Genomic DNA, 27113 nt, shown 5'->3' with positions numbered 1-27113 from the left:
TTTTGGGGCAGTTCATTGTAGCTGCCACCACAAGGGGTCTCAAAATTACTGTATTGTAGAGGACAGAAAAATGTTTAGTAACATAACCTCCCCTTAAAAGGAAAGAAACAAACCAGCAACAAAAGACTTCATAAATTCTCACTATTGCTTTTATAACCACGAATCTTGCTTAAAGGTGGGCAACACATCGGACCTGTAACACTGAACAATCATTAACAGAGAACCATTCCCAGCTGCCACCAGGGTCCCTCTGTGGGTACCTTGGAGAGGGAATGGTCCCATGGCTCCCTTCTGGGGATGCAGGACAGAGCCCTGTGCCACCAGCTGCATGCCCCTCTCTCTCCTCCCATCTTCAGGGACCATGGCAGACATTGTGCAGCAGCATCCCATCACTGCCCAGTGCACCATCCTCTGCAGTGATGCTCCATGAGCTTCGCAGCCACAGACAACCCAGAAGTCTTGGCTAAGGCTCCAGAAGAAATTACCACAAGCCCTGGTTTCCATCCCTCAATACTAAAAAACCCAAACCTCAACACTCTGATCCAAAGAGCAGCTTAACTTGAACACTGGTATCTGAACAGAGCACTCCCCTATCCCAAGGGAGCGTCATTCAACTCCTGGAGCCCCAAATCCTGGCACCATCCTGGGTTGGGGAGGAGACAGTTTTGGCATGGAGGTCTTGCTGGAAGATGCACCCCAACCCACAGCCTCCTGTGTCACCACTGCTGGCTGACGAGATAGATGGATTTGACTGAAGGTAGCCAAACTGTCACTCGGGAGGCGCCCCCTCGGTACTCCTCTGGCTGGATCTACTGGAGGATGGGCCTGCCTGAGCCCCTCCTGTCAGGGATTTCAAAGGGAACAAGCAGCTGAGTGGGGATCTGACAGCTCGGCCGAATTAGGGCTATTTGCATGCTAATTTCTACCGTGCTTAACTCACTGGCAGACCTAGAGCGAGAGGCAGTCTCTGCATGTTTGGAACAATGCTTGACTGATCTAGCTGCGTTAACGAGCAAATTATGGTAATTTTGTTATTACAAATGCATAGAAATTTCCGAAGAGTAGAGCAATACAATATGTTTTCTCTCCTCCTCCTCACTCCTAAATACAGACCTCTTTGTTTATACACACTTACCTTGCTTACTTATGTTTAGATATGCACAATGTCTGACCTCGACAGGAGGAGGCAGAAATTATGGACAGAGCAGAGAGGGCCACCAAAGCAGAGTGGTCTGCCTTTGCCACGTGTGGGACACTGGGGACCATACCCTCAGCTGGAGTAAAGAGCAGAGAGCCTAACTCACCCCAGGTGAGGATTGCTCTGCAAGGGGAAAGTGGATCAGTAGATCCAAAGGCTGTAGGCTTTCTAGCATTTCATCTTCCTGCCCTCTTCAGCATAATTTCTAAGTTAATTCAATGAAATAATATTTGACAACATCATATTGAAAATAATATAGATTTTATCTATATTCTGTGCAAGCACAGTAATTACATTCCTGACAGATGAGAACCAAAACATTTCTCTAGACTTCCAAGATTCTGGCAGACCCTCATGCAAAATGTATACAAGCAGAGTATAAACATATACCATTTACCTGACTGTTTCATTATTAATTAAGGGAATAATTTGTCAGCTGGTATGCAATTTGCCCCAGCTGGATGGATATTTGTGATGGCACATCGCATACTCCATCATAGGTGATGAAATTTCTCTGGGATTTCTCTCCCAAGACTACAAAAGGGTGGGGAGACACTTCTGTGGAATAGCCTCAGACTTGGGGAAAAATGCAAAAAGTTGCTTAACCAGAGAAAGCCACATCAGCACTTCTGCCCCTTGGTAGCAGGCCTTCTGACTGTGGCATTGAAGCCTTGGATATTTTTGTGAGCATTTGCAGGGGCTGAAGTTGTCTTAGGGGTGCACCAGGGGTCATCTGGGCTTGGGTTTGAGCTGCATGAACTCTCAAAAAGGTACAGGTGGCTATAACCCAAACACACATACTTATCCCAGTCACAGCAGCATGGAGCAGGTGGAGACAATGGCACACTCGGGCGTCGCTTCTAAGCTCTGAGGAGGTAACTTGCAAACTTTCTGCTTCAGCAAAGAATTGTTAAGGTTTATTCCTCATTTGCTTTAGGGCCATCTAACATAAGGGGCCAGAATCTCCTTTTACTCTCGCTGGCCAGAACAACGTCAGTGTAACCAAGCAGTTCCAGCATTATGCTGGACAACAGAAGAGGACCTGGTTCTCTGATGCCCTCTGACATCCCACATACTGCAATTTGGTTCTCTGCCTCTGGTTTTAGGCATTTTATCTCTCAGCTGCTTCTCATTTATTTCCTAAATATTGTCAGGAGATTACAACATGCGGTTGCCAAACTTTGGCAAAGGTAGAGCCAGATCAAAAATAACTAAAAAAACATAGTTTAAAAAACCCTAAAAATAGTTTAAAAATAACTAAAGAAACTATGAATAAAGTCTTCAGTGTGCCAGTGGACCCAAATTCCACCGATCTCTACAGACTGGATCCTGATAGTCCCACTCATCCAAATGTTTGCCTCCTAGCCCCTCCAGGACACAAGGCTGGCATTCTGGCCCCCTGCACCCCTGAGGAAGGATATTATCCCTTGCAGACTCTGTATGAGGAATAGCCCAAACAGGAAGAAGTCAACACAGCCTTACTGCTCTTCAGCCTCAATACCTGCCAGCCACAATTAAAAAATGCATTTGAAAGCCACGTGTTTTGTTTGCAACATCATCTCCTTCCCCTTCACACGTTAGAGTAAGCATCTTCTCCTAGATAAAAGATTGCTAATGACAGCATTGCTATTTTTTATGCCTTTCTTTTCAAAGCCCAGTTTTGAATGTCAGTGTTTTCAGGTCCCTTTAGTCGGGTAATTGCACATAGACTTCTTATAAAGGAAATTCATTTGTTCAGGGTCACTGCATGGTTTTTCATTAAAAACAAATTACTGGTGTTCAGAAAGGACATCTGGGTTTCAAGAGTCCCATTAATGACTATATTCTCAGCATCACTATTCTGGAGAGTCTACCCTTTCCTGTCACCCAGTATGCAGAGCCTGCCAAGAGAGGAGGGGATGGGGTGAACAGCAACCCTGGGGAGGGGAAAAGGGGTGGCAGAGCAGGGGCTTCAACCCTGGAGTTGTGAAGAAAGAATGGGGGAAGGAGACAGAAACTGAGGGGAAACAGGGATTGCTGTCCCAGCACTTCTAACTGGGACAAGAACTGGAATAAGGATTTAAGCAAGTTATCATGGCTCCTTGCATATTACCAGTGTCCAGCTCAGCTGCAGCATGATGGCAAGGGCACACACATGCTGGTGAACACAGGTGTGGTTTGTCCAAACCCCTGTCTCAGCAATGAAATTGCCGCCAGCCCTCTGGCCCAGTGCTGTCAGGATGGGACACAGCTTCTGGGATGGGCTGCTTGGAGCAGGCACACATACTGTAGCTCTTGCACCACTCCTCATGTTTCCCCTCTGTATCCTTGCCGATGGCCACCATCTACCCCACACATGGAAGAACACTGACTTTCAGATACATCTTGGGAGCAGACCCACGGACACAAGTTGTGATCTGTGAAGAGAGACCTGAGCTGGTGCTGGAAACAAGTTGGTAGTTTGTGAAGCTACAAAGGATCAAGAAAAGACCCCAGGCAAGCAGCACTGGTCCCTGTCACCATGCCAGCTCCAATCAGCAGGGCAGCAGAGCCCATGAAGAAGGACTAACAGCACTGGAGAGAAAGCCCAGCCTTCCAGAGCTGAGGGAGATACTGCAATTGTATGGTCTCTGTGACCAGCCAACAGCTGCTGCAGAAGCTGTGCTTCCATTCAAGCACCTCACCTCAGGAAAGGGCTCTGAGGCCCCCACATTGTTCACAGAGTAAACCCCCTGGAAATATTGCATTTCCTAGTGTGCACCCAGCTTGCTTCTGCTGAGCTCCCAAAGTGAGGTCTGAGGCAGTAAAAGGAGCAGAGGAGGCAGAAACTGCAAGCAGAAGACAGCACCATCTCCATACAAAGAAGAAAACAGCCCCAGGACCATATCTCTGTAATGGAGCAAGCACTGCCAGGTGGCACAAGGCTTCATGTTGTAAGTACATGACTGGGTGGAGAAGATGCAGTTTGCTCCAGCCTGTCTTCCCCAGAGACTTTCCTCCAGAAAAGCTGCTGGGAAAACACTGTTCCACGTTTCCAAAGCAACAGCACCTTAGGGGCACAGTCACAGTGCGAACAAATAGTAACAACAGTACCAAATTATTTGGGATAATTTCTGCATACAGCATCTTAGTAACCTGTGGGATCCTGTGCCCCAAGATGATGCTGAGGGCATGAATCTAGTAGGAACCAACAGTGGATTAAAGCTTTAAACAGACAATGAAAATACACAGAGAGCTGCACCAGACAAAATGAACATTTACAAGGAATATAAACTCCCATGTTCAAGGCATCAGACACCAGAAAATGAGGGTTAAAGAGAAGTGTTCATTCTGTGCAAGCTGCTCCAGGCACTTCTATGTCCCCTTCCCCAGGTGAGATTGGTGGCTGTTCCTGGGATCCTGTGGCTTCCCACGACATACTGCATGATAGAGTCAGTGTTGATGCCTGCTCCCAGCCATGTCCAGGAATAGCAATAGTCACCAATCTTATGTTGGATCTACCTACCTTCCTCCCATCATTAATAGTCTCCCAGAGGAAAAAGTGAGTCAGGCATAGGGCATGGACCACAGGCAAACAGGATGCCAAGCTAGGGGCTGGAAGAAGGTTCCACCGGACTGCTGCAGAGTGAGAGCATGGTCACAGGATGGAAGAGCAATGTGCAAAGTGATTTTTCCCAGTCTCTGGGTAGACATTAGGATCTTCCCTATGACAGAAAAGATCTCTATAGAGCTCCCTCCAGCCTCAAAGTGGGATTCATGGCTCAGTCATTTAAGGGTAACTAGAGCAGAAGTGTCTCTTCTGCGTGGACTGCTGGCACCACTCCTTTACAGAGAGGGGCCTGATCTCCATCTGTAAACAGCTTCGTGACTCCATCCCTACTCACAGTATCAGGCAGAAGCATATGAATTTCTGCAGCACATTTCCAGCAGTGCCTCAGTTGAAACACTGAGTCATGGAATGACCAATCATTTGAGGATGGAAAGGCCTTCAGGCAGTCTCAGTACCATTCTCAGTGCAGGATCAGCAATAAGGCCAGGGCAGAATACTCAGGGCTTCACCCACCATGGCCTTGAAAATCCTCAAGTATGGAGACTACACAACCCCTCAGCAACCTGTTCCACCACTGGGCTCATCTCCTGGGGGAAAATCTGGAGACTTTTGTCATACCCAGTTGCATCTGGCTTGTTTTGAGTTCTACCAATTATTTATTTGTGTTAAGGGGGCTCAAACCAGAACTATTCCCATTGTGGGTCCGTAAGTTCCAAATGAGGGGGGATAATTTCTTCTCTGCAGCTCCTGTCACAGGACAATGCTGACTGTTCTCACAAGCAGTGCAGACAACAGACTGATGCTCAGCTCTCAGTCTGCCTCATCCCTGTAGCCCCTCCAGGAACTAAACAGTCTTCAGCCTGTTTCCTAGCAAAGTGCTCCTTTTCCTGGTGCAGGATCATTTGGTTTGTCCTTGCTGGGTTTCCTGCCCCTCCCCAGCCTGTCTATGTGCCTCCACATCACTGCTCTGCTCTAGAGCCTGCTGATAGCAGGTTGGCACCCTCTGAACACTTGATAAGATGGCCTCTCTTCTAGTTGTGGATGAAGCTGTGAACCAAGAGAGACCTCCAGCTGTACCTTGCAGTTCTGTGCGTGGTACCAGCACCCACCTGGAGTGTGCCATTAGGCACCACCTCTGAGCTTGACCACCCAGCCTGTTGTTTTCCACCTACGTACACATGTGTCCCCACCATGGCATTTCACTTGCACCCTGTGACATCAGAGCACTGCTGGTGCTGGCACCTCACCCAGCTCAGACAGCTCCCCTCCAGTCTATTCTACAGGGTGACAGCCACCAAAAGGCAGGAGAAGCTTGCAGGGCCAGTGGCCTGCAGAGGAAACACATTCATGGGAACCTTGAACAATGCCAGCTGTCAGTCCCTAAAGCTCCAGACTGAAATCAAACCACATGTTTGCTTGTTTGGTTCCTTCAGAGAAAAGCATTTGAATAGTTTATTTTCTGCCATAGCAGACAAGCCACAGAAAAATGGAAATTCACTGCTGATATGCAAGTCCCTTGTTTTGCAGGAAAGGAAGGAGGAAATGTGAAATTTTGAGCATGTGTTTGAACAAGTCCTGGAGATGCAGCAGAAACAGGCTTCTATGTACCTCCTTGCCTGTGGGAGAGATAAGGAAGGACGTGGGTCTGGCAGGAGGCAAAAGTGCTCCTGCTAGGATGAGCTGTGATGGGGGCTGGAGAAAAGATAAGGACAGAACGCGAAGCTGAATCCACAAATCTTGCAATTTCAAGAGAGTGTGAAGGTCTCCCGTGCCCCGTAGGCAAGCTGCAGACCCCAGCAGGTGTGGTACAGCCAGCGTGGCAAGGGCTGGGTTTACTCACATCAGCAGGGGCAATGGCAGTAGCAACAAGCATGCAACAAAACACTGCTTATGTGTTATCATGTATACATTTTTCCCATGTCTCTAACCACTTAACTCACACAATTGCTTAATTACAAGCAGAAATTCATGGCTAATGATTAAAAATCTTATCAAGGAAGCACATTTCTAGCAAAGGCTCCAAAAACTAGAACAAGGCAGAGGCAGGTCATGAGATGAATTCCTGAGAGCCAGCAGAACAAACACATGCCTGTGCTTGGGCATGAGAATTTGGCCATTTTGGAACAAGCAGAGATGTGCCAATAGTAGCAGACTGTGTCTGTCACCTGCCTTACTGTCAGCTCCTCAGGGACTGTGGTGCTTACCCTAGCAGGGCTCTAAAACTGGTCCTGCAAAGGACAGGAGTCAAAGAAGGATTGAGAAGGCATTTTGGTTGCTAGTTAGCAAATTCTCACTTAAATGAGACGGAGAACCTACAGGAATTGCAGCTGACCTTCACACTAGCTGGAGCAGAAGGTTGTTATTAAAGGAACCAGTGAGAGGAACAGTGCAGTTATTCAATATAATAGGTCACACAAGCCTATATGTAGTTAAAAATAAAATCTATTACCTGGGAAAATCGGCTCAGATGACTCTACATCACTGAACCTATACTGCACCTCCTCTGGCTGAGCACCATTAAGCCCCACATCCTGCAGCTCTGCTAACCCACCCTAGCAGGTGCTCCCAAAGAATTGGTAACTGCCCAGAAAAGACAGGAGTGCTGTTGCCCCACCACTCCTTGCTGCCAGCACCCAGAAGTCACCGTCCTACTCTGAACTGAGTGTGGATCTGCAGCCAACAGTGCTAAAGGATGGCATCAGTGATGTGACATACCTGAAGAACCTGCTCTGCCCACCCCAGGCACCTGCACAACTTCTGCTTCTGTTGCCACACAGGCAAGCAGTAGCCAGCAGCTGGCTCATGTAGCAGTAGCATAACAGCTGCTGGCATTTCTGACTGCATGGTTCCAAAATGGAAGGAAGTTACAGAAGTAGAGTGTCCTGGGAACAGCCTGGTGTCCCCATCAGTCAGGTTTGCATGGAGGAAGTCTGAGGTCAGGACATGTCCAGCCCCCAGGGCCAATGGTCTCACTACTGGGGCAGCACAGAGGGACAGTGCTGGGAGAAACCTGGCGAGTTAGAGCAAAGCCTGAGTCAGGTGAGCAGCGCCCGGCACAGCCCAATATGGAGCAATCTCCAGGCTCCACAGAAGGGAGGCTGGAGCTCCTTCAGCATTTCAGTGCCAACACTTTGCTTTGGCACTCTGCAGGTTATGCAGCCTCCTCTGCTGGGGAGCCTGGTCCTACTTCACTCAGGATCACTCCACACCTACCCTTCGGCACTGTAGCTTCTACCTCAGCACACAACACTTACAGCACACAACATTTCTCTCCTGAAATACTATTTGTTTTTCTTTTACATTTTCTTTCTCCCCTACTCTGAAGACTCACCAGGCACCATTCCTGTCAGTGCTGGAGCGGAGTAGCTGCCCTGTCCAGCAGGAGGGACGTGTGGAGGGTATCCTGGGAGGGTTGTACTTGCCAGCTCGCGACCTGAGGAATCAAACCAACAAATCACCACGTGAGCATTGCGACAAGCAGACATGGTTTTACATCTCCCCAAGCACCCAGAACACAGCCATGCATTTGTCATCACTGCTCTGCGAGGACCAGCATGGGATTTCCAGCCTGGCAGGGAGGGCAGGCACAGTTTTGTTTTCTCTATAAGCTGCCACAAAGCTGCAATGAAGTGCAAGACTGGAAGGTGAAGAGCAGAGCTCTGCAGGGAGAGGAACACACCCGCCTGAACTCCAGCTGCTCACCCCTACTCCCAAATTCCTCTAAAGCTTAGATTTGTAAAGTCAAAAGCAATGAAATGGGAAATAACACAGATCTTAATGACATTTTGCCAAAAAACTCTCTAGAAAATCACATGCAAAAACTGAGACTGAGATCTAAATACAATGCTGGGCATTTGTTTTATCTCTTGTTAAAGAAAAAAAAAAAGGATTAAACACAAGGCATTGAGACATGAAGGTGGCTTAAAATATAGTTTGTCACAGTGCCAGAGGAAGAGTTTAGATTTACAGACACAGCCTGATGCACTGCTCTTTCCTTAGCCACAGAAACATGGGTTTTAGTCAAGTACCCACAGTACTTCCATGGAAATAACCCCACAAAAGCAGGAAGTGGGATGTCTTCCATCTCTCTCTGCCCCTGGACCAGGGGTCTGGGCTACCCCCTCTTCCTTCACCCTCTCCCAGACACTTCTCCTATCACCTTCGAGGACATGTGTCTGCTGGCAGTGCAAAGACAGGAGGTCAGATATCATGGCTCACAAAGAGCCACAGAAGTGTTTCCTCAGTCATGCCTGGACTCTGCTCCCATGTGGAGCTTCTGGAACTGTCACCATCCCTATCCCATGATTTTGGGTAAACCACTGTCAGCTGTGGCCACAAGAGACCCTCCACAAGAGACCAGAAGAAAGGGATGCTCCTGTGATCTCATCAGGCAGGATCCATCCCTCACCCCAGAGGAAATCCTGGAGCCCACTCATGGTCTTCTGGGCTCCCATGGCATCCTTGGGCAGAACACTTAGCCAAGGACAAGTTGCTTTCAAGACACACAGAGGTGCCTGGTAGCACTGACCCTGTAGCACCATGGCTTGGTCAGCAGCTGGGCCAAGGCTCTGCAATCCACTCCCAGTGTGAGCATCACCCACACTACTCAGGCACCACTTTAGTCCATGGACCTGCCCCTTAGAACAGCCCCCTCTGGCTCTACCACCACCTCTGCCAGCCTGCCAAGTGGCTCCTTCAAGGCCAGGGGAAAATAAAGTGTGCCTCAGATCCAAAGCACAGCTCAGAGGCAGTGGCTATGTATGAGAGGTTATCTCTGAAAAGCTGAGTGTACACCTCGGTTAAGAGAAAGGGACTCTGGGCTGCATGAAACACCTGGCCCTTCCACTCTCCCAGCCTCTACAGGACAGGGACCATCTGGCACCAGTCAGCTCCAAGATCCTGTTGGCCCAAAACAGCTCATTAGCAAAAATCAAGTTTCTTCCTTAAAAGGTAGCATTTGGATCAGCAAAAGTTATGTGACTTTGTTGATTTTAGCACTACTGACAAGAAAAAAAAGCACAGGTTCTCTTTTTTCACATTGTGTTCTGTAGGCAATTGTTTTTAAGGCAGTGAACTTTTTTCAGGTCTCCAGAGCTTGGAGAGATTGAAACTGAACATTTTTACGAGAGCCAAAACAATTCCTTTTAAAGTGTTTTGGGGTTTTGGTTTTTTTTGGGGGGGTAAAGATTTTGAGCACTAATTTTATTTTGATCTAAAAATAAAACTTTAAAATCTTCCTTTTTTGATATCTTTAAAGAAATGAGACTTCATCTGATGAGACAAGAGACAGGTACACAAGTAACTGCAAATTGTGGGTCACAATCTCTGGGTCACGGCCACAAAGACTGCCTCCCCCTACCCTCAGATGAAGGGGCACATGCCAAAACTCTAGCATCGCTGCAGTGATCTCTTAGCACATGCCCCACTTTCCTCCACACTCAGTATCTGCAAATCAGGATGCAAGCTGTTCCTCTCAGGCCCTTCCTACAGAATATTTATGGTGCATTCACATCCTAAAAGAATTTAAGGTTCAAAACAATTGATTAATTTGTTCTCCAGTGCTAGGGAGAAGTCACGTCCCTTACGGAAGGGCATAATGAATTCTAATTATTCAATGCAGGCAGAAAATGGTTATTTTAGATTAAAATGTTCTCCCCTCATCACTGCCCTGCTTCCTTCTCTCCCACACAAAATTAAACGCTTTATGTCACCTCTACAGTCTGGAGAATACAAAAGTATCTGCAGTCTACATGAAGTCAGTCTCAGAAGCTAAGTTCACTGCCAGAGCTAGCAGGGACTCAGCTAACAGCTGTCCCTAATGCAGATGAACATTTCACAGGCTGACTGCTGCCATCTAGGAGCCCTCCGGAGAGCCAGGAGGGAAAACAGGGCTCCCCCCTTTCTTGGTTGTATGGTGTCACTACAGAATGGCACAACAATTCTGCTCCCAAAGGTGCCTTGACCTGTGGGCAAGCTCCCTCTCCCAAAGTGCCCCACACCAACTACACCTCACTCCTCACTTTCCATAGCTATCATCAAAACCTTGACATTTACTTCGATATTTTGAAATATTACAAATATTCACTTTCTCCGAACCACTGCCACACCCAGAATCACCAGGATCACTGTCAAGGGTAGTGAGCAACATAACCATCACAAACAACAGTGTAACAAGTAGGACCTCTGCTCCTCAGTCAATACAGAAATATCTATTTGATATAACCCTAACCCTAACCCTAATCCTGTATGATCTATTCCACAGGTTTGGGCTGGTTTCCATTACATCCCATTTCCAAATGAAATGTTCTGTCATGTGCCAACAAACCTTCCTTGTAGGGTTCCCACAGCCAGGTCTCAGGTGGGGCCTGAGGGGAGGCTGAAGGGGCTGGCCAAAGGTGACCAAGGGCATAGCTGCAAGTGCTGCAATCCAACCTCATGCTGTCAATTCCATCCAATTTGCTTTCACCAAAAAAGAAAGACTAGAGCATCCCATTCTCTATGAGATTTTCCCCCCGTGCTGGCAAGCTTCAACTGCACTAAAACAATTGATTTAAGAGAAAAACACTAATCCACCCAGTACAAAGAGAGATTAAGAAGCAGCCTCTGCTCCAGGCTGTTCTGCCTTTCTCATACAGGCAAAGCACTCAAGAGGAAATGAATATCTGCATTTTAGCAATCCGCCACACAGACATAGGAACCTAGGTCTCTTCAAGACATATTTTTTCCTGAATGTCTTTGTCCTGTGCAGAGTTAAAGATGGGGCAGAAGTATCTTTGGGCAGAGCTGCCTCCTTGCCTTGCTGTGCTGATACTGTGCAGGACAGAGCAGCTCAGCTGCCAGCTCCAGCCTACAGAGAAGCTCAACTAGAGCAGAGCCTAGCAGGATTTTCCAAGGTAACCAACAATCTTTTTCCAACAACTTCTGCCAACAATTTTAAGCTCCAAGTACTGAAATACCTTTCTGAGTCTTTCCTACAGTAGCCTCCCCACGGAGAGGCTGGTAGCCCCAGCAGCACTGGTACCTTCAGTGGCATCTGCTGACCTGAAACTGGCACACGTCCATGACAGAAGGAGCACACAGCAGCTCTAGTGCCCATTCAGCTGGACCCTACCATCTCTTTTACTGCATCACCTCCTCCAGACTGCTTCACCAGGCTCCTTCAGGTCCTGGTGAACATCTCCAAGGCAATGCTGACCCAACACTCATCTGATTTCCAGAGAGAAAATGTCTTAGGGGGAGCATGAGTGTTGTCATTGTGGAGAGTGGAGCAAACACCTCTGCTATGGGCACACCTGCACATGGCAAAGGCTCTGCACACAGAAGATAGACAACAAATGTCCATCCCTCCATTCACTAAGAGCTGGCAACATCCACAATGAAAGCAAATTATCATTTTGCAAAGAAAGCGTTAATAAGTAATTTTCTTCCGTAAAAGAAATTTTGCCACCATCTACAAGAGAGCTTAGCAGCAACCCCTGCACAGATGAAGCAAGCAGTGCTTGGGCATCAGCAAATGTCCCCACTGCAGGACAAAAGCGCTGGGGCAGAGAGCAGCCTGCAGCAGCAAACGGCTCTCCTCCCTCCAAACCACAGGGAAAAAAAAGGGAGCGGTTTAGAAGCATTCCTCAATACACCTACCTTCTTAAAAAAAAATCAAAAGGCGGCAAAGAGCGTTTCCAAGTGTGTCTTTGTACACTACTGTGTGTAAACGTGAATCCAATTAACTTCAAATTTAACTACTAATGAAATTATCTCATTTTGCTATCAGCTCAGCTCTCATCCATGGCAGTAATTAACCACTGGGGGTTGTCACTCCCAGACACATGACACAAGGACTCCCCCAAGCTCAGGTGCTTCAAACCCGTGCAGAATTCATTACCCTGACAGTGTGAAAACCCTTCACTTTCAATACCACAGGGCACCAACGCATTTTTTTCCCTTTATCTAACAGATTGTCAGTAACAGTATGAAAGAAATGAGCCCACTGGACACGTAATTAATTACAGCAAAGGATACATCAGAAAATGTATGGGGTTCAGGTGGTGGAAGGGGGCTCACAGAGCCCCTTTGCCACTGTCTCACAACTACCAGCAGGGCTGGTGATTTTCCTTTCCACGATGCACCATGGTCTGCACTGAGGGAAGCCAGGCCTTTGCCCCTGCCCCATGCTCACAGCAGGTGTGTGATTGCCACCAGCTCAGGAGCATGGTCAAGACTGAGGCAGCACCTTGGGTTAATGGGGTAATGCCACCTCTTCAGAGTCAGAGGTTCAACACCAAGAGGTCAGCAATACTGAGAAAGTCAGTCCAGCAGTGTTGGTGAATCCTCCCACGCTCTTTGCAGGTATCATTCCAAGACATCAGACCATCTGAAATGGCCACCCAAGGTAGCAGAGACCCCTGTCTGAATTACACAAGGTACCACCGAGCGCCAGAGTGCTCCACCCAGCAGAGACCAGCACTGCCCTAGGCCCCACTTAGACATCCCTGCCCAAACCAGATCCCCCACAGACCTGCCCACAGCACAGATCAGAGTCCTCCCTCCCAGATCCACACAGAGGCTGCTGCCTCACCTGACTCTGTGTCTTTCCAGAAAACTATTTTTTAAAATGCAGGTTTGCACTAGGCAAACTGGCAATGAAGAGATGCTACCACACCAGCCCACAGAGTTGTCCAATGAGCTGGGCAGGTGTTTCCAAGCACCATCCTATTCAATCTGGGATTCTACAGCTCCTTGCCTGGCAACCTCTGTGTGCAAGGAATCCTTATGCTGGCTTCGTGCAGGGATGCCAAGAAGCAGCTGCAGCAAGGCTCCAGTAGAATCGATAAACCACTTCCAGAAGGCCTCCCAGATGGATTAACTTGGCTTTAGACTGTGCTCTCTTCAAAATGACCTTGCATGGTCTCTAAGACTCCACAATGTGATGGGAGGAGGATGGCACCCCCGCTGTGGTCATGTTCCTGGTCCTGTCACACGGTACCACCCTCGTCAAGTGCCTTCAAACATCGCTGGCAGAGGAAAGGACCTGCACTGGTGCTGTTCTGCTGTTAGGACCCCAGAGGACTGCTGGCCCCAGGTATCTGCACATGTTGCTCTCTCTTTGGTGGGCTTTGGCAGCCATCCTGCCATAGCAGGCACCTGCTACCCCAGATATGAAGAAGCTGTGGTGCCTTACAGAAAGGGATGTTATTGCTTAACACCTTTTTGGGTACCACTTCATCTCTGGGCAGCAAGTCCAAATTTCTAGCCTATTTCAGTGAAACTGGTTACCAACACTGACTTTTATTCTGAAAAATCTGGTTCCCACTTATAAAAGCTCTTTTTCTTCTGCCCAATGAAGAACTTGATCATGCTAACCTGCTTGTTTCAACTGTTACCACAAAGAAAATGTCTTGGTCAAATGCACAAGACTGTCATCAGAAAAAGACCTGATGAGTTCCATCAATTGGCTCTTGATCCCTTTGCCACCTGGGGATGTGTGTGTGTCACCCAGGGTATGCCCAGGGCAGCAGCATGGGGCATTGCAGTACCCAAACAAGAGAAAAGCATGTCCTAAAAGAGCTGTCTGGTTTTACACACACAAAATACTGCTCCACAGCAGCAGCACACTCATTGCTACCTCAGGTCCAAGGCCACTGAGCACATGCCCCAGCATTTAGTCCTGCCCGAAAGTCGCTCAGACTCTGTATCCCATGGATGCCTGCAGTACAGCATTTCATGCCATTCCACTGGGAAAGGAGATGTCACCAGCACAGGACTCCAACACACTGAATCGCTGCTGTTAATGAATAACTCCCCTCCTGTGCTCATCTTGCTCTATTTGTGGACATCAAACCAGTGTGGTGTGCTTACCGTGATGAGTTACCTCTCCTGCACCTAATTAGAGGCAGATAAAACAGTGGTAACATACAGATCACCTGTAATGATTTTGCTGACTCGATTATTCTTCTGACAATTAGCTCTGGCTGCCAAAGCCTCACAGGAATGTCAAAGTCTACTTCCTACAAAGCAGGTAATGTCACAGGTATGACCATGAAATCAATAATGAGGCACAGCTCTTGCAGAGGGCATTCAGGTCAGACGGAACAGCCCTTAAATTAAACATTGATAAGCAGAACACAATTATCCATCATGTTTAAGTGCCTGCGTGAAATTAGCAGCCAGGGAATGGGAGCAGTGGGGGAAAGATTAGTGGAGGAGGTATTGAAATGCGCAGTGTCCACTGTGACTGGGGCTGCAAGGGCTCATGACAGTGGCACCGTAATCTGCTATCACAGCCATAAAATTCCGATTAAGCACACTGCACGGAAACAGGGGCTGCAGATGTGGGTCTGTTTTTCTCCTCATCTGCAAAGCAGCTGCAGATGTTTACAGGACTCCAAAGCTGCCTTTCATAGCTGGTGTCTCTGTTATTCTTTCCATTGACCCAATTACACTTTTAAAAGAGAGCCAGGGCAGGTAACAGAGAAAGGAAGGAAGACCAATGCTTTCTGTCAGAGCAAAAATGCAGTGAGAAAGTACAGATGAATACCCCAGTATGTTTTCTCTGTGATTCCTAAGAAGGAGTCCTGGAGCTACAGAGTACTCTGCCCTCAGTCCCATCTCCTTTGGACAATCTCTTTTGTGCTGCTGCATAAAACTCCTGTTCCTTCTTCTGTGCAGCAACAGAGCTCTTGCACCCTATAAACAACTCAACATTCCAGCTTGTCACATACTTTTTAGGGTTGCTAGGATGAGAAAGTTTTTTCTGCAGATCTGAGATGCACCATCATCCACTTTAATCTTCAAAGACCACTTGGTTCTCTCATCCCTCCTGTAACACATGCAAGGTTAGAATTCCACGGGTTGACTCCTTCATCCAACGCACACACTCACAATGCATTGGAGGGAGCATCTGAGTGGAAAATAGGGAAAATACCCCAGGCAGACAACAACTTTGCAAGAACCCACTCTCACCCTAATTCTTGTGTGGCCAACAACTAGCCACACATTAAAATGCACCTGCATAATTTAGCCTTTCCCTGGCCCATGATAAATGACATTTTCAGGCCTTGCAAAGTTTCTCTCTGTTGAGCCCAGGTGAGGCTAGCAGGCCCACCAGTAGCTGGGGCAGGGCAAGGGTCCCAGGCGCTCAGAGCTCTGCCTGTGCAGGGATGTGGGGAAGCGTGGGTATGCATGGGATGCATGGCAGAATGATGGAAAAATCCCACCCCATTACATATACACACCACCACAACTTTATCATCTATCAAGGGGACACCAAAAGGCAGGGAGGGCAGATGGAGGTGAGAGCAAGGGTGATGAGATCTTGTGGGCAGACATGTGGTGGTCTGGATCCATTAAATTCCTTTTGTGAGAACCTTCCCCTCCCACACCTGCCTGGAGAACAACAGAGGAGCAGCAGGGCACAACCAGCATGAGGCATCCCGCAGCAGCTGCAGCAGAGCCCTGCAGAAGAAGGTTCTCTGGGGGAAGCTGAGTCTGCCTGGCACAGCCTGCAAATCCCACACAGGTCCATGTCCCTGCACAGCTACGGCATGCCTAAACCTGGGAACTGCTCCCTTAATGAAGAGCACAATCCCTCCCAAAGGAGGGGCCAAACAGACGCACAGTGAGGAGGAGCTGGCACACCACAGAGGGCATATCACATTTGCCTTTGTGCCAGTGCCAGACAAGGACTTTAATAAAGAAACCTTTACACTAAGAGACAGAAATGCCCCAACAACGTGAATCGTGTAAACCTGGAGTTTATGCAAGCAGAGAGCTGTTCATTTGCCATTTTAATGCCAAGAAGTTAATGGGTGTGTATTGAAAAAGTTATGAAGATGCTAGAACATTTGATTTTCCTTTTTAAAAAGAAGTTAAATCTTAATTTCAAAATTAAAATTACTTTGCTATGTAAAATTTAAGATAGTGAGGACTGATACAAAAGATGTCACAAATACAGCCAAGAAGTGCACACTGTTCTGGGCTGGTTTTACCTTATTTAGTACTTTCTGTTGTTAAACTTTCTTCAGATCTGGATTTCTTTAAGGAGGTATGTTGTTTGTCTATTTGTTGTGGGTTTGGTTTTGTTGGGTTTTTTTTAATATGAAATAGACCTGAACAAAGTAAAGATCTTGAATATTTTCACAGTTGTTGGATCTGCAAGGCCCTGCCACAGCCAAAAGGATGGACCTTCATGAGCTCAGCAGGGACCCACAGAAAAGGCTACAGAGGCACAAGGACCCAACAGCCTAAGCTTGAATAAACCCCCACTGGTTCCTGGTCTAGGGGTCCGTCCCTCCACCAGTGTGGCAGAGAAGCACCTTCACAGATATCAAGTTTAAAGAGCAGGGGAAGGCAGCTCATTCTGGCCCTGACAGGATGGGATCTTCTGTTAGTCGAGATCTCAAAGATGAGGCTCTGCTTACATAACACTGAAACTGATGGAGGTCTTCAACTGGGTTTCAGGTCTGATCAAAGTTTCACTCTTTCCCTTCTTATTTCCATGGTTCACAGTGCAAGGCAGGAAGAGCCAAAATTGCAGGCAGTTAGGAAGTGGGAACTGCTGAAGCAGTGTGAGGGAAGCCAAGCAAGATTCCAGAGGTTCTGGAAAAGAAATGGAGCAGTGAATGTGGACTAGAAGCACAGATACACAAAGGTGTGTATAGGACCAAGACACACATGGGCTTGTCCTTCTGCTCTGGTCATTCCACTGGTGCCAGTTATACTGATCTGCATTTTTCAGTGTTTCAGAAGGGATTCACTGCACACCAAGTGCTCTTCTTTAAAATTTGCATTAGTTTGAAAACGACATCAAGTGTTGCCTACAAAGGCAAAAAACCCCATATGTCTACTTATCTGAGAGACCAGTTAGCCTCCTCCTGTCAAACTGACATGTTTGAAGCAGAGAGAAAAGAAATCCCACATAAAAAGAATAGGCTTACCATCATGGCAGGTCTTAGCCTACAAAATGTTATATTTTGGTTGAGTGCCATTCATCATGCAGTGTAATTCACAAGCAGCAATGAAATAAAATTTTAAATAGAAATAATAAAACCAACTTTAAAGAGTTCAGAATTAAATAAATGCAAAAGAAACCAAAGTCAAAAGCCAAAATATAAAATAACAATTCCAAACCAAAATACCTCTTCCTGCTAAAGTGTAGGAAGTGCCAGTTTGGCTGTTTTTCTGCTGTTGAGCAACATGCTTCTGCATTTCATATCACCTCACATCTTTGGTCTGAACAGTCTTACACACCTCACAACCACTGCCAAATTAAAGAAGGGTTTTTTTCGTTGCCTTATTTCTAAAATGTACCGTAGCCAGCATGCTACATGCAGTGAATGAAAGAAATAGGAGAATTAAACCACGCAATGAAACAGCTTTCTGACGAATAAAGCTATGGAGATTTTAGGCTCCATTTACTCCTCAATCTAATTTTGCCCTCCAATGCACATTATGTCTGAAATGGGATCTCTTGTGGTTTGATCAGTGCTCTTAATGCATGCAGAAGCAACATATTCCCTTTATTGTTGTTTTCCTTCCGCAGCACAGCAATACTTCTAATAAGAGCAGCACAGCAGGCTTGGTGAGACTGTCTCCACAGTAATCACTGTGCTGCTGGAAAGATGCAGGATGACCAAGAGGATCAGCAGCATGAAAAGTTTGTGGTCTGGGGGATCCCTGTTCATGTAAATACACAGCTAGATGCTAAACACCCCAGAAAAATCAGCACAGGGACTGAGTTACCAAGAGATATTTAAATAAAACATTTTCCCTTTTCTTCTTTTCCACTGTTTGGATTTTTACAAATGCCCAGAAGATGTTTTCTAGCTTCTCTTTGCAATCAAGAAGACTAGAAGGAAACTTCCGTCAGTATGTCAAGAACTATGAACTCCTCTCTAACAGGATTCCAGACAACTCCTTGGAGGTACAAGGGAAAACCCAAACAGTAGGACCTGTAGTATGAAAAGTAGCATTGTTAGCATTTCACTGTGGTGGCATGGATGCTTCCAAAAATGAATGGCAAGCACCACAAATATGGCATGTATGGGGAGAGGTGGCTGGCCTCCAACCTCCACCTCATCACAAGATGGAAATCCAGACTTTTGCCAGCCCCACATGTTCAGCCCATTTAACAAACATTTAACAGTTATGAAAAGGGACATGCCAGCCCTGAGGAGTGGTCCTGCACATTACTGGGGTCCACAGCCTTGGCTCAGTCTGGTAGCTGTCCTGGGAACAGAGACAATGCTCCCAAGGGAGGGCCTCCTTCACCAGGGCTCATATCTTCAGGATTCATCCCACAGACCTGCTAAAAGACCTTGCTGTCCATAGATAGCTCAGAGGGCTCATACCAGACCGTGCAGTCACCTCTGGGACCTTCCCAGGCACTGGGAAAGTGTGCAAAGAAAAATGGTGATGGCCTCTGAAGCACCAGATGCCACCATGGCCACTTCATGAAGGGCACTGAGAATGCTGATGACCTGATATCCCATCCCACCATGAGTGGGGCTGCCACTACCTGGGATGTGCTGTGCTGTGATTGCTGTGATATGAAGTGCATCAAAAGGTCCTACTGGTACAGGTGCTGCTTCAGAGCATCTGTATGACTAATGATATGACATGACATGACATGACATGACATGACATGACATGACATGACATGATACGATACATTATGTCATATCAGGAGAGGCAGGGCAGCCCACCTCCTCCTCCCAGCCTGGCAGCTGGGATGACACTGCACCCAGGTCTGAGAACTACACAGGGTGGCCTGGAGAGGGTACTACCCAGGCAAGCCTTCAGGCTGCAGAGCCCTGGGTCCCTGCCATGTCCTGGTGGGCTGGGATGATCCCCAGCTTCATGATTCCCAGCCATGTGTGGGAAAGCAGGTAAGCTGATCCAGCCAAGCAACCAGGAAAGAGGGGAGGACATGGCTTTCCAGAGACCTTGTAAAGGACAGCACTGACATGCAGAGAGCTTTTGGGAGCAGCAAGAACAGAAAGAGAAGCCCAGAGAGCACGCAACCCTGCCTCAGTGGGAATCCCTTTGGTCCCAAGCCACACCATTGCACCCCTTGCCAGCACCCAAGGATTGATGATGCTCTGGCAGATCCCATCCCTGCTCAGGACCATGGTGTGTCCAGCCAGGCTCAGTGCAGTGCTGCTGTGCCAGGAGTGCCAATGCTCAGCCAGATGCCAGGCAACCCGGGGCTTCACTGTCCTACCTGCTCCTATGCAGACAGACACCTGCCCATGCAGGTGAGCCCTGTCAATGCTGACATGGGTGAACGGGATCCAGCAGCCTGCTGGTGCATCCAGAAATGGGAAGACGTGAGTATATTGACAACTGGCTATTCGGCTTGCTACATAAGCACAGAGGAAAAGAAAATCCAACAGCTTTCACCAGTCTGTTTTGCACTGACGTTAAACCATTAAACTCATGCTGAAATTTTTCATCTCACAAAGATCAATATTTATGATCTGCATCTGTAATTCATCTGAGATGGAGGCATTTCCAATCCAAGCATCATTGCTAATGTCATGAGTGTTTTTCTACTCCTCACAGAACAAATATGTACCCCCTCAATTTTTACATCTTAATTAGGGTTCAACAAAGTCCAAGTCAACAACCTATATGCTATCTTTCTGCTATTTAAGTAATGGTTTTTTAATCCTGGAATAAGATAAAAAGCTGAAATCAGGCACTTTACTTAGATTCTCTGATGGAAATAGTGAAGCAATGGAAATGTTGACACACTGGGGGTTTCAGTATTTTCCACCAAATATTCTCAGTTGTCAAGTTTGAAATGTTTTACTCTGTTTAGCTGAAGGAACCTGAAACATCTCATTTGAAATCACTTTGAGACAAAATTGCATTTTTCATCTGCCCCACCAAGCAGCAGAACCAAATTATTTCCAAGTCCTATCTCTTTCCCAGCTTTCTATTGGGGAGATAGCATCTCATAACATAGTGAGATATGTATCTCAGCTCATGAGTTAAAAAATATGTAGTTAAAAAATATCAAATGTGTGGATTATTTTATGGGAAGCATCCTCCAGTGAGGTCAGGCCAGAGAACAGAAGGGATTGTGGAAAGGCATCTTGCTCCAAGCCCCGTGTGATATTTCCCTTCTGCCACATTCAGGCAGGACTGAAGCAATCCATGAGGGCCAGCACCACGATGGGGGGATGCTGTAGGGATGCCCAGGACCATGGGACATCTCCACCCACCCCAAGACCTGGGGGCCCTGCAGCCTGCCTGTGTCTGGGTGAGACACTTGGGGGTTGCGTGACCCTCAGCCATTACCCTTCAAGTGGGAACTCCCAGCTCACATTTTGACCTGCCTGCTCCTCAGCTGAAGACAGCGACCATGGACAAAAACAGGATAGGAGAGTGGCCAGAGGGGGTCCCTAGCCAACAGTGGCCATCATGGTGTCAGGATTTATAACTGTATTAAATGGCATGACAGTTGGCCACAATAAATCAGCTTCCCTTCTTTCCAAATCACAGACAATAAAAGGTTTGGCAGTGAAAGTAATTCATCATCATAAAGACTTGAGACATTCCAGCCTTCAATTTCACTCACATTCTCAATACACCAGAGAGGAGTGTCAGAGTTTTAGGGGAGAAGAAAGACGTGGAGAGAAGAAAGGGGAAAATAATTAAAAGAAAACATGAAGAAAGATTGGGCAGGAATAATTAGAAAGGTCAGAGAAAGGAGTACATTGAGGACAGCACTTTGGATGATGGGGCAGAACTGCTTTGTTCTCTGCAGGGTGTATGTGATGCTGAGCAAAGCTGATGTGCCCGTACCACTCCCATGGGTCCACGGGGAGGAGGGGCTGGGACAGTGTCCCAGAGGGATAGCCAAATTTCACACTCACTCCCCTCCTCTCCCAGACCTGTGGTGCCACCACTGATCCCTGCTGCCTACAAACGCTTTATGCCACTTAGTGGGGACAGAGGAATGAAGGAGATGACAGCAGCTGGTGCTGGTGGAGCACCATGCCCACAACCATGGCAGTGCATTCTCCTCCATGAGGACTGCAAATTCATTCTGTATCCACCCAGCAGGAGGGACCTCCCCTGCTGCACCAGAGGCCAGCTGCAGCCAGAAGAGCTCAGAGCAGCCACCAGAGAAGGGGAGCATTGTGCTGAGGGTCTGCAGGCAGTGTCTTGCAGAGGAAAGCACAGAAATAACTCTGTGGTCTACAAGCCCTTGGGTGACACAATGCACAGGAGCAGTGGCATTCCATCTCTCCAAGGGGTCAAGTACAGGGGATAGGCACTCCTGTCTACCACATGCTGGTCAGGGCAGGGAGGCAACATCACACAGAGCACCAGAGAGCTGCTTTATGCATGTCACAGTAGGGCCCAGTGATATCCTAGTCATATGTTAAGAACTTAAGATCATGTATCATGAAAACCTGAATTAATATCAAGACTTGAAGGTAGTGAAGTCCCCAGAAGAGATGGATAAAATCTGTCTCCTGAGCAGGGAGGATGCACTCATGGATGAGTGGAAGGCCACAGCAGCTATACCTCTTTTGGTCAAATGAACACTGGTCTCTCTAGAGTGGACAAAGCCATTGGGATGCTCTGGGGCAGGACACAGGGATCCATGGAGCACCTCCTGGTATGGCCTCAGCAGCTGCAGGCGAGGACACACAAAGCAGAAGTGGGCTCTGCAACCCTGTACCGCATGTTCATGCGCCAGGTGTGATGCATGTCCCGTGTGTCTCTGTTACTGCCAGTGTTCCCTTATTCCTACCATGACCATCCCTAGTGCAGCCCCACAGGAGAGATGGACAATGCTCTGCAGAGAACTCAGGGGCCAGATGCAGCTTTGTCATCCAGGCTAGGCTGGGCAATGCCCTGGTTCCACAAGATTCATAGTTTGTGATTCAGTGTCTATACCAGACTGCTTGGCTGTCTCTGCATCAGCATGGGGGTGAAGCTGGACCTGGATACATTTGGAACTGCCTTTACTGGCTAGCATACACAGCTCAGGCAACAGAGGACACAATTTTCCTACAGTGTGAACAGCTACCAGACCTGTTCAAGGCTACACCAAGGCCTGGGAATAGCTTGTGTCCATGTGCCATATAACTATATTAACAAGGACAGAAGGAGCAAAAACAAGGCCTCTGTTTAGCAACGAACACCTGATTTGCTGACAGTCTTATCCACAGCCCCAGGCATCACCCCACCTCTTATGGACCTTGCAATTAGTGCAGATGTAGCAGCAGCTGCTGCCTCCCCACCACATTCTTCCACACACTACATACTTGTGCAGTCTTTAAGTCCCAGTGGCTAAGGACCATCCCTCCCCTAGCAGGATGCTAACATCTGGGGACACCACAAGGTCTGGACCCAAAAGTGCCAGAGATTAAGCCAGCTGGGGAGGAGATAACCCACACATCCTTCTTTAGAGGGATACTGCTGATACATGAGCCTTTTTCAGAAGTTAGTGTTCAAAAAAGGTATAATGTCATCACAGGGCTGTGCTCAAGGATTTCAGATTGTTGTAACGAATGTAGAGAAAAGAAGGAAAATTCCAGAGGGACCCCAACACTCCTTTCACTCTCTTTACTGAATTTACTTTTGAGCCACATCTGTGTGAAAATCCCAAGCCAGGTGTCAAGTCTGTGGCAGCACAGGCAGTCCCCATCCCTGCTGATTCTTGTGGGATTTCCACAAGTGATATTCGTCAGTGCTGGTAAATGTGCCAATTCTATCAAGCAGCTCAAAGCCAGGCAACTTGTATTTTGATGAAGTGCCAGTGACATTTTTCTTTTTTTCTACTTCATTTTTCTTTTTGTGTATTTTTTTATTACAGTTCAACATTTTTAGGAGAAATTATACAAAACCCAAAATTCACACATTTTTTGCCTTAATGTAACATGAAATCCTAAAGAAATAATGATTCATTGCAAAAAAAAAGCCCAAAACAAAACAAACAAAACAAACAACCAAAACAAAAAAAAAACCAACCAAAAAAACCCAAAACAAACAAACAAACAAACAAAAAAAAAAACCCAAAAAACAAACATAGGCTTATAAAATCTCTGTTCTTGGCTAACACAGTGTTTTCCAGGGACAGAACTACAGAAAGAGCTCTTTCAAAGAATAGAGAATGCAAGCAAGACCTTTCCTCAAAAAATACACTTCAGCATTATTAAAATATGACTTTGAACATTTTACACTTTGCAGTTTTTCTTCCTTGAGTCATCTTAAGTTTCACCTAGATTTCTCCCAGATTTCTCCTAGATTAAAAAAATTAAATTATGCTCACACCTTCCTAATGGTAGGAAGGTGTGAGGACACAGCAGGCAGCAGGTATCCTCCTGGCATGCTCTCCATTGCTCCAGGGTGCACAAAAACCCAGATTTGTCTCTTTTATGATTTCCTCTACTCACTTCCCAAAACTACTGGTCTGATAACTCACAGTCAATTCACTGCAAATACATAATCTCTCTCTAACTGGTCAGGTATCATTTAAGAATTAATTCCTTTTAAGCAAATAAAGGCCACATGTCATCAGTGGCAGAATAACAGAACTGTTAACATCAGAAAAGCTCTCTAGGATCACCGAGTCCAGCCATTCCCCAGCGGTGCTGAGAACACCAATAGCCCATGTCTCCAAGTGCCACATCCACATGGCTTATAAATCTTTCCAGGGATGGCAACTCCACCAGTGTCCTGAACAGCCCTTTCACTGAAGCTGTTTTCCCCATACCTGGTGTAAGCCTTCCCCAGCATATCTTGAGACCGTGTTCTCTCTTGTCCTGTTCTCATTCCCTGGAGACACAACCTGACTCTGACTTGGCTCCACCCTCCTGTCAGGAGGCTGTAGAGAGACAGAAGGTCCCCCCAAGTCTCCTTTTCTCCAGTATGAGCCCCTTAGCTCCCTCACCACACCTAATAAAACTTGTGTGCCAGACCCTTCCTGGCACCATTCATTGTCACTGGACACATTCCAGCACCTCAATATCTTTCAGATGTCTTCAACAGCTGCCATCAGAACAATTACCTTGTCCTAGAAACAACTTCTGCAGACTCACTCAGATTGCCACTAGATTTTATTATTGTGGTGTGCAGAAGCACAGATGTCAATGCATCCTGTTACTCACCTGGAAATATCATTTTGGTGGCTTGCACAGAAATTCTCAAATGTTTTGTTATTGTTGTGGGCCAAAAGAAAAAGCAATTCAGGAAGCATTTAAGCTAATTAGAATGCTTTCCTTTCCTTTCTTTATTTTCTTTTTTTTTTTAATTATTTCCAAATTAGAGATCTACAACAGATTTCAGCATTTATCTGGCAGTGAGAAATTCTACCTTGTCAGCTGAACTAGCCATTGCACAAGCTGCCAGCCCTGAGCACCTGAGCCCCCCGGCTGCCATGGGGTGGGTAGCACAGCTGCGTGTGAGCATCCCCAGGACCCAAACACCAGCATGAGACACTGTGCATGAAGCCTGCAGAGCACTTTCCACCCACCAACATGGAGCTGGCTTGACATCCTTTTTTTTTCAGGGTGCTTCAGACCACTGTGAGCACAAGATGAGGCTGCTCAGTATGCCTGTAGAACAAGCCCTAGGCCCACCACAATAAGGACCACCACAAAGGCACCAGAACCCTCTTGTCTTAATCCTCCTGCTATAGCTACTCAATTTAAAATTGCATTTATTATCCATACCACAGTGGTATTTGGGGCAGGGGGAAACAGATTTAATTAATTAGACATTGCAAAATCCTTAAGTAAAAGATGCTATGTAAATGCAAATTGTTATTATACATGCTTTGCACCAAAATATGTTTACCATAGTTAAATTCAACATTTAAATCCACAGCCAAACTCCCAACAGAGCCAGGCTGTACATCATCAAAAGAGGCAGTTAATAGCCTGGGTCTTAGTGGGGTACAAGTGCCGTCGTTTGCTTTCTCAAATGCACTTCTTCTTTAATAGCAAGATAAGAATTCATAAAAATGGAAAAACTCAACAGTGTCGCAGTTAGACTCTGTCTTCTCATTAAAAATTACACTTTTGTTTTTCAGATTGGCTGCTTTACACAGGAGTTTATGTGGTCTTTTCTCAAATCTTTAACATGGCAGACCCTATTGTGAGTGAGGAATAGATTACTGGGAAATGAATCTGCACTTTCATCCATTAAATGTAGAAACTAAGGTGTAACTCTTAGCATAACTCTTCACTATAAACCATCCATCTACCAACACCAATCTGCACTTCAAAACAGTCCTGCAGAAGTTAAAGTACAATTCTGTGATTATGTTCCATGTTTAAACAAGATCAACATTTCCAGGTAGGGACAGGTTATATAATAGGTTATGTGACCTGTATATAGCCTCAGAAGAAGACTTTTTATTGTTATTACAACTAGGCAACAACAACAACAAAAAACATCAAAGCATTTTTCCAGAAGAAAAATGTAGTATTAACAAATCCAAATTTTTTTTCTACTTTCTTCAAAACTGTGCTAATTTGAGGATTGGGACAGGAGGGGAGGAAAAAAAGAAGGAAAGAAGAAGTTGTGGAAAAGTTACTCTTGCTCTAATTTCAGAGAGTTGGAACAGGAAGTACAAATTGAAATAACTTTTCTTTGAAAAAAAAATTTAATCTTAAAATAATGCAATTTCTTTCAGTCAGCTGGTGAAAGCACAACTGTAAAACTGCTGCTGACTACCAGCTGGATAAAAATTCTCCCCAGTATCTTCAGGTGACCCTTCTCTCTCTCTCCAGGGCAGGTCCATCCCACCTGTGCAGGTCCAGCTTAAACTAACCACTCCTCCTTCCCTCAATAGCCATTGGAAAGAAACAGGCACATTCTGATGAGAATCCCCAACCTTATATGCAGAAATTCTTTGGACAAGGTGTTTTCTTCTTTCCACCTGGAGCTCTTGGTCCAGGGATGACCAACCACAGACCTCCTAAATGATGAGACATCAGCAAAGACAGTCCAGTGCTGTGCCACTGTGAGAATCAAATATATGCAGGTAACCAAGGGGGCCAGAATCCACAGCTAAAATGTAAAAAGTAGATGTATTCCATCACCATGCTGGCACTACAAGGACAAATAGACTGCTAGCTTTCATCTTAGCAGAGACAAAAAGTGTGTGGGCTGTTCCCAGCCTCACATATCAACAGGCCTGTGTAACACTTCACAACAGTGTGAATTTCCTCTGTGCTTTTATGATCTCTGCTTTTTTCTCTCTCCCAAGACAGGAAGCTCAAAAATGTCTGAGAGAGGGTCTTCAAATCTCTATAAACATCTATGTTATCTCTGCACAGAAATTCTACTTCTCAGAAAAGACAGAGTATAAGGATAGAGGATAATTTATGTTTTCCCACACTGTTATTCTCCAGACCTTGGCATTTC

General features: G+C 46.5%; 1 protein-coding gene across 5 annotated transcripts in view; it reads right to left on the bottom strand.

The window, feature by feature from the left end:
- Positions 1-27113, bottom strand: part of PAX5 (paired box 5) — a 135300-nt gene that overhangs the window by 23861 nt on the left and 84326 nt on the right. For 3 of the 5 annotated variants that reach the window (XM_036403263.2, XM_036403266.1, XM_036403261.2), the window contains one exon: positions 8059-8160. The exons of the other annotated variants lie outside the window; for them this stretch is intronic. In XM_036403263.2, coding sequence (XP_036259156.1) covers positions 8059-8160 — 102 coding nt within the window. The remainder of the gene's footprint in view (positions 1-8058; positions 8161-27113) is intronic. 5 annotated transcript variants of the gene reach the window in all.

This window comes from Molothrus ater, chromosome Z (genome assembly GCF_012460135.2).
Source record: "Molothrus ater isolate BHLD 08-10-18 breed brown headed cowbird chromosome Z, BPBGC_Mater_1.1, whole genome shotgun sequence".
NCBI classification, from domain to species: domain Eukaryota; kingdom Metazoa; phylum Chordata; class Aves; order Passeriformes; family Icteridae; genus Molothrus; species Molothrus ater.
The sequence above is the reverse complement of the archived record's forward strand: the minus strand, read 5'-3'. Positions and strand labels throughout refer to the sequence as shown.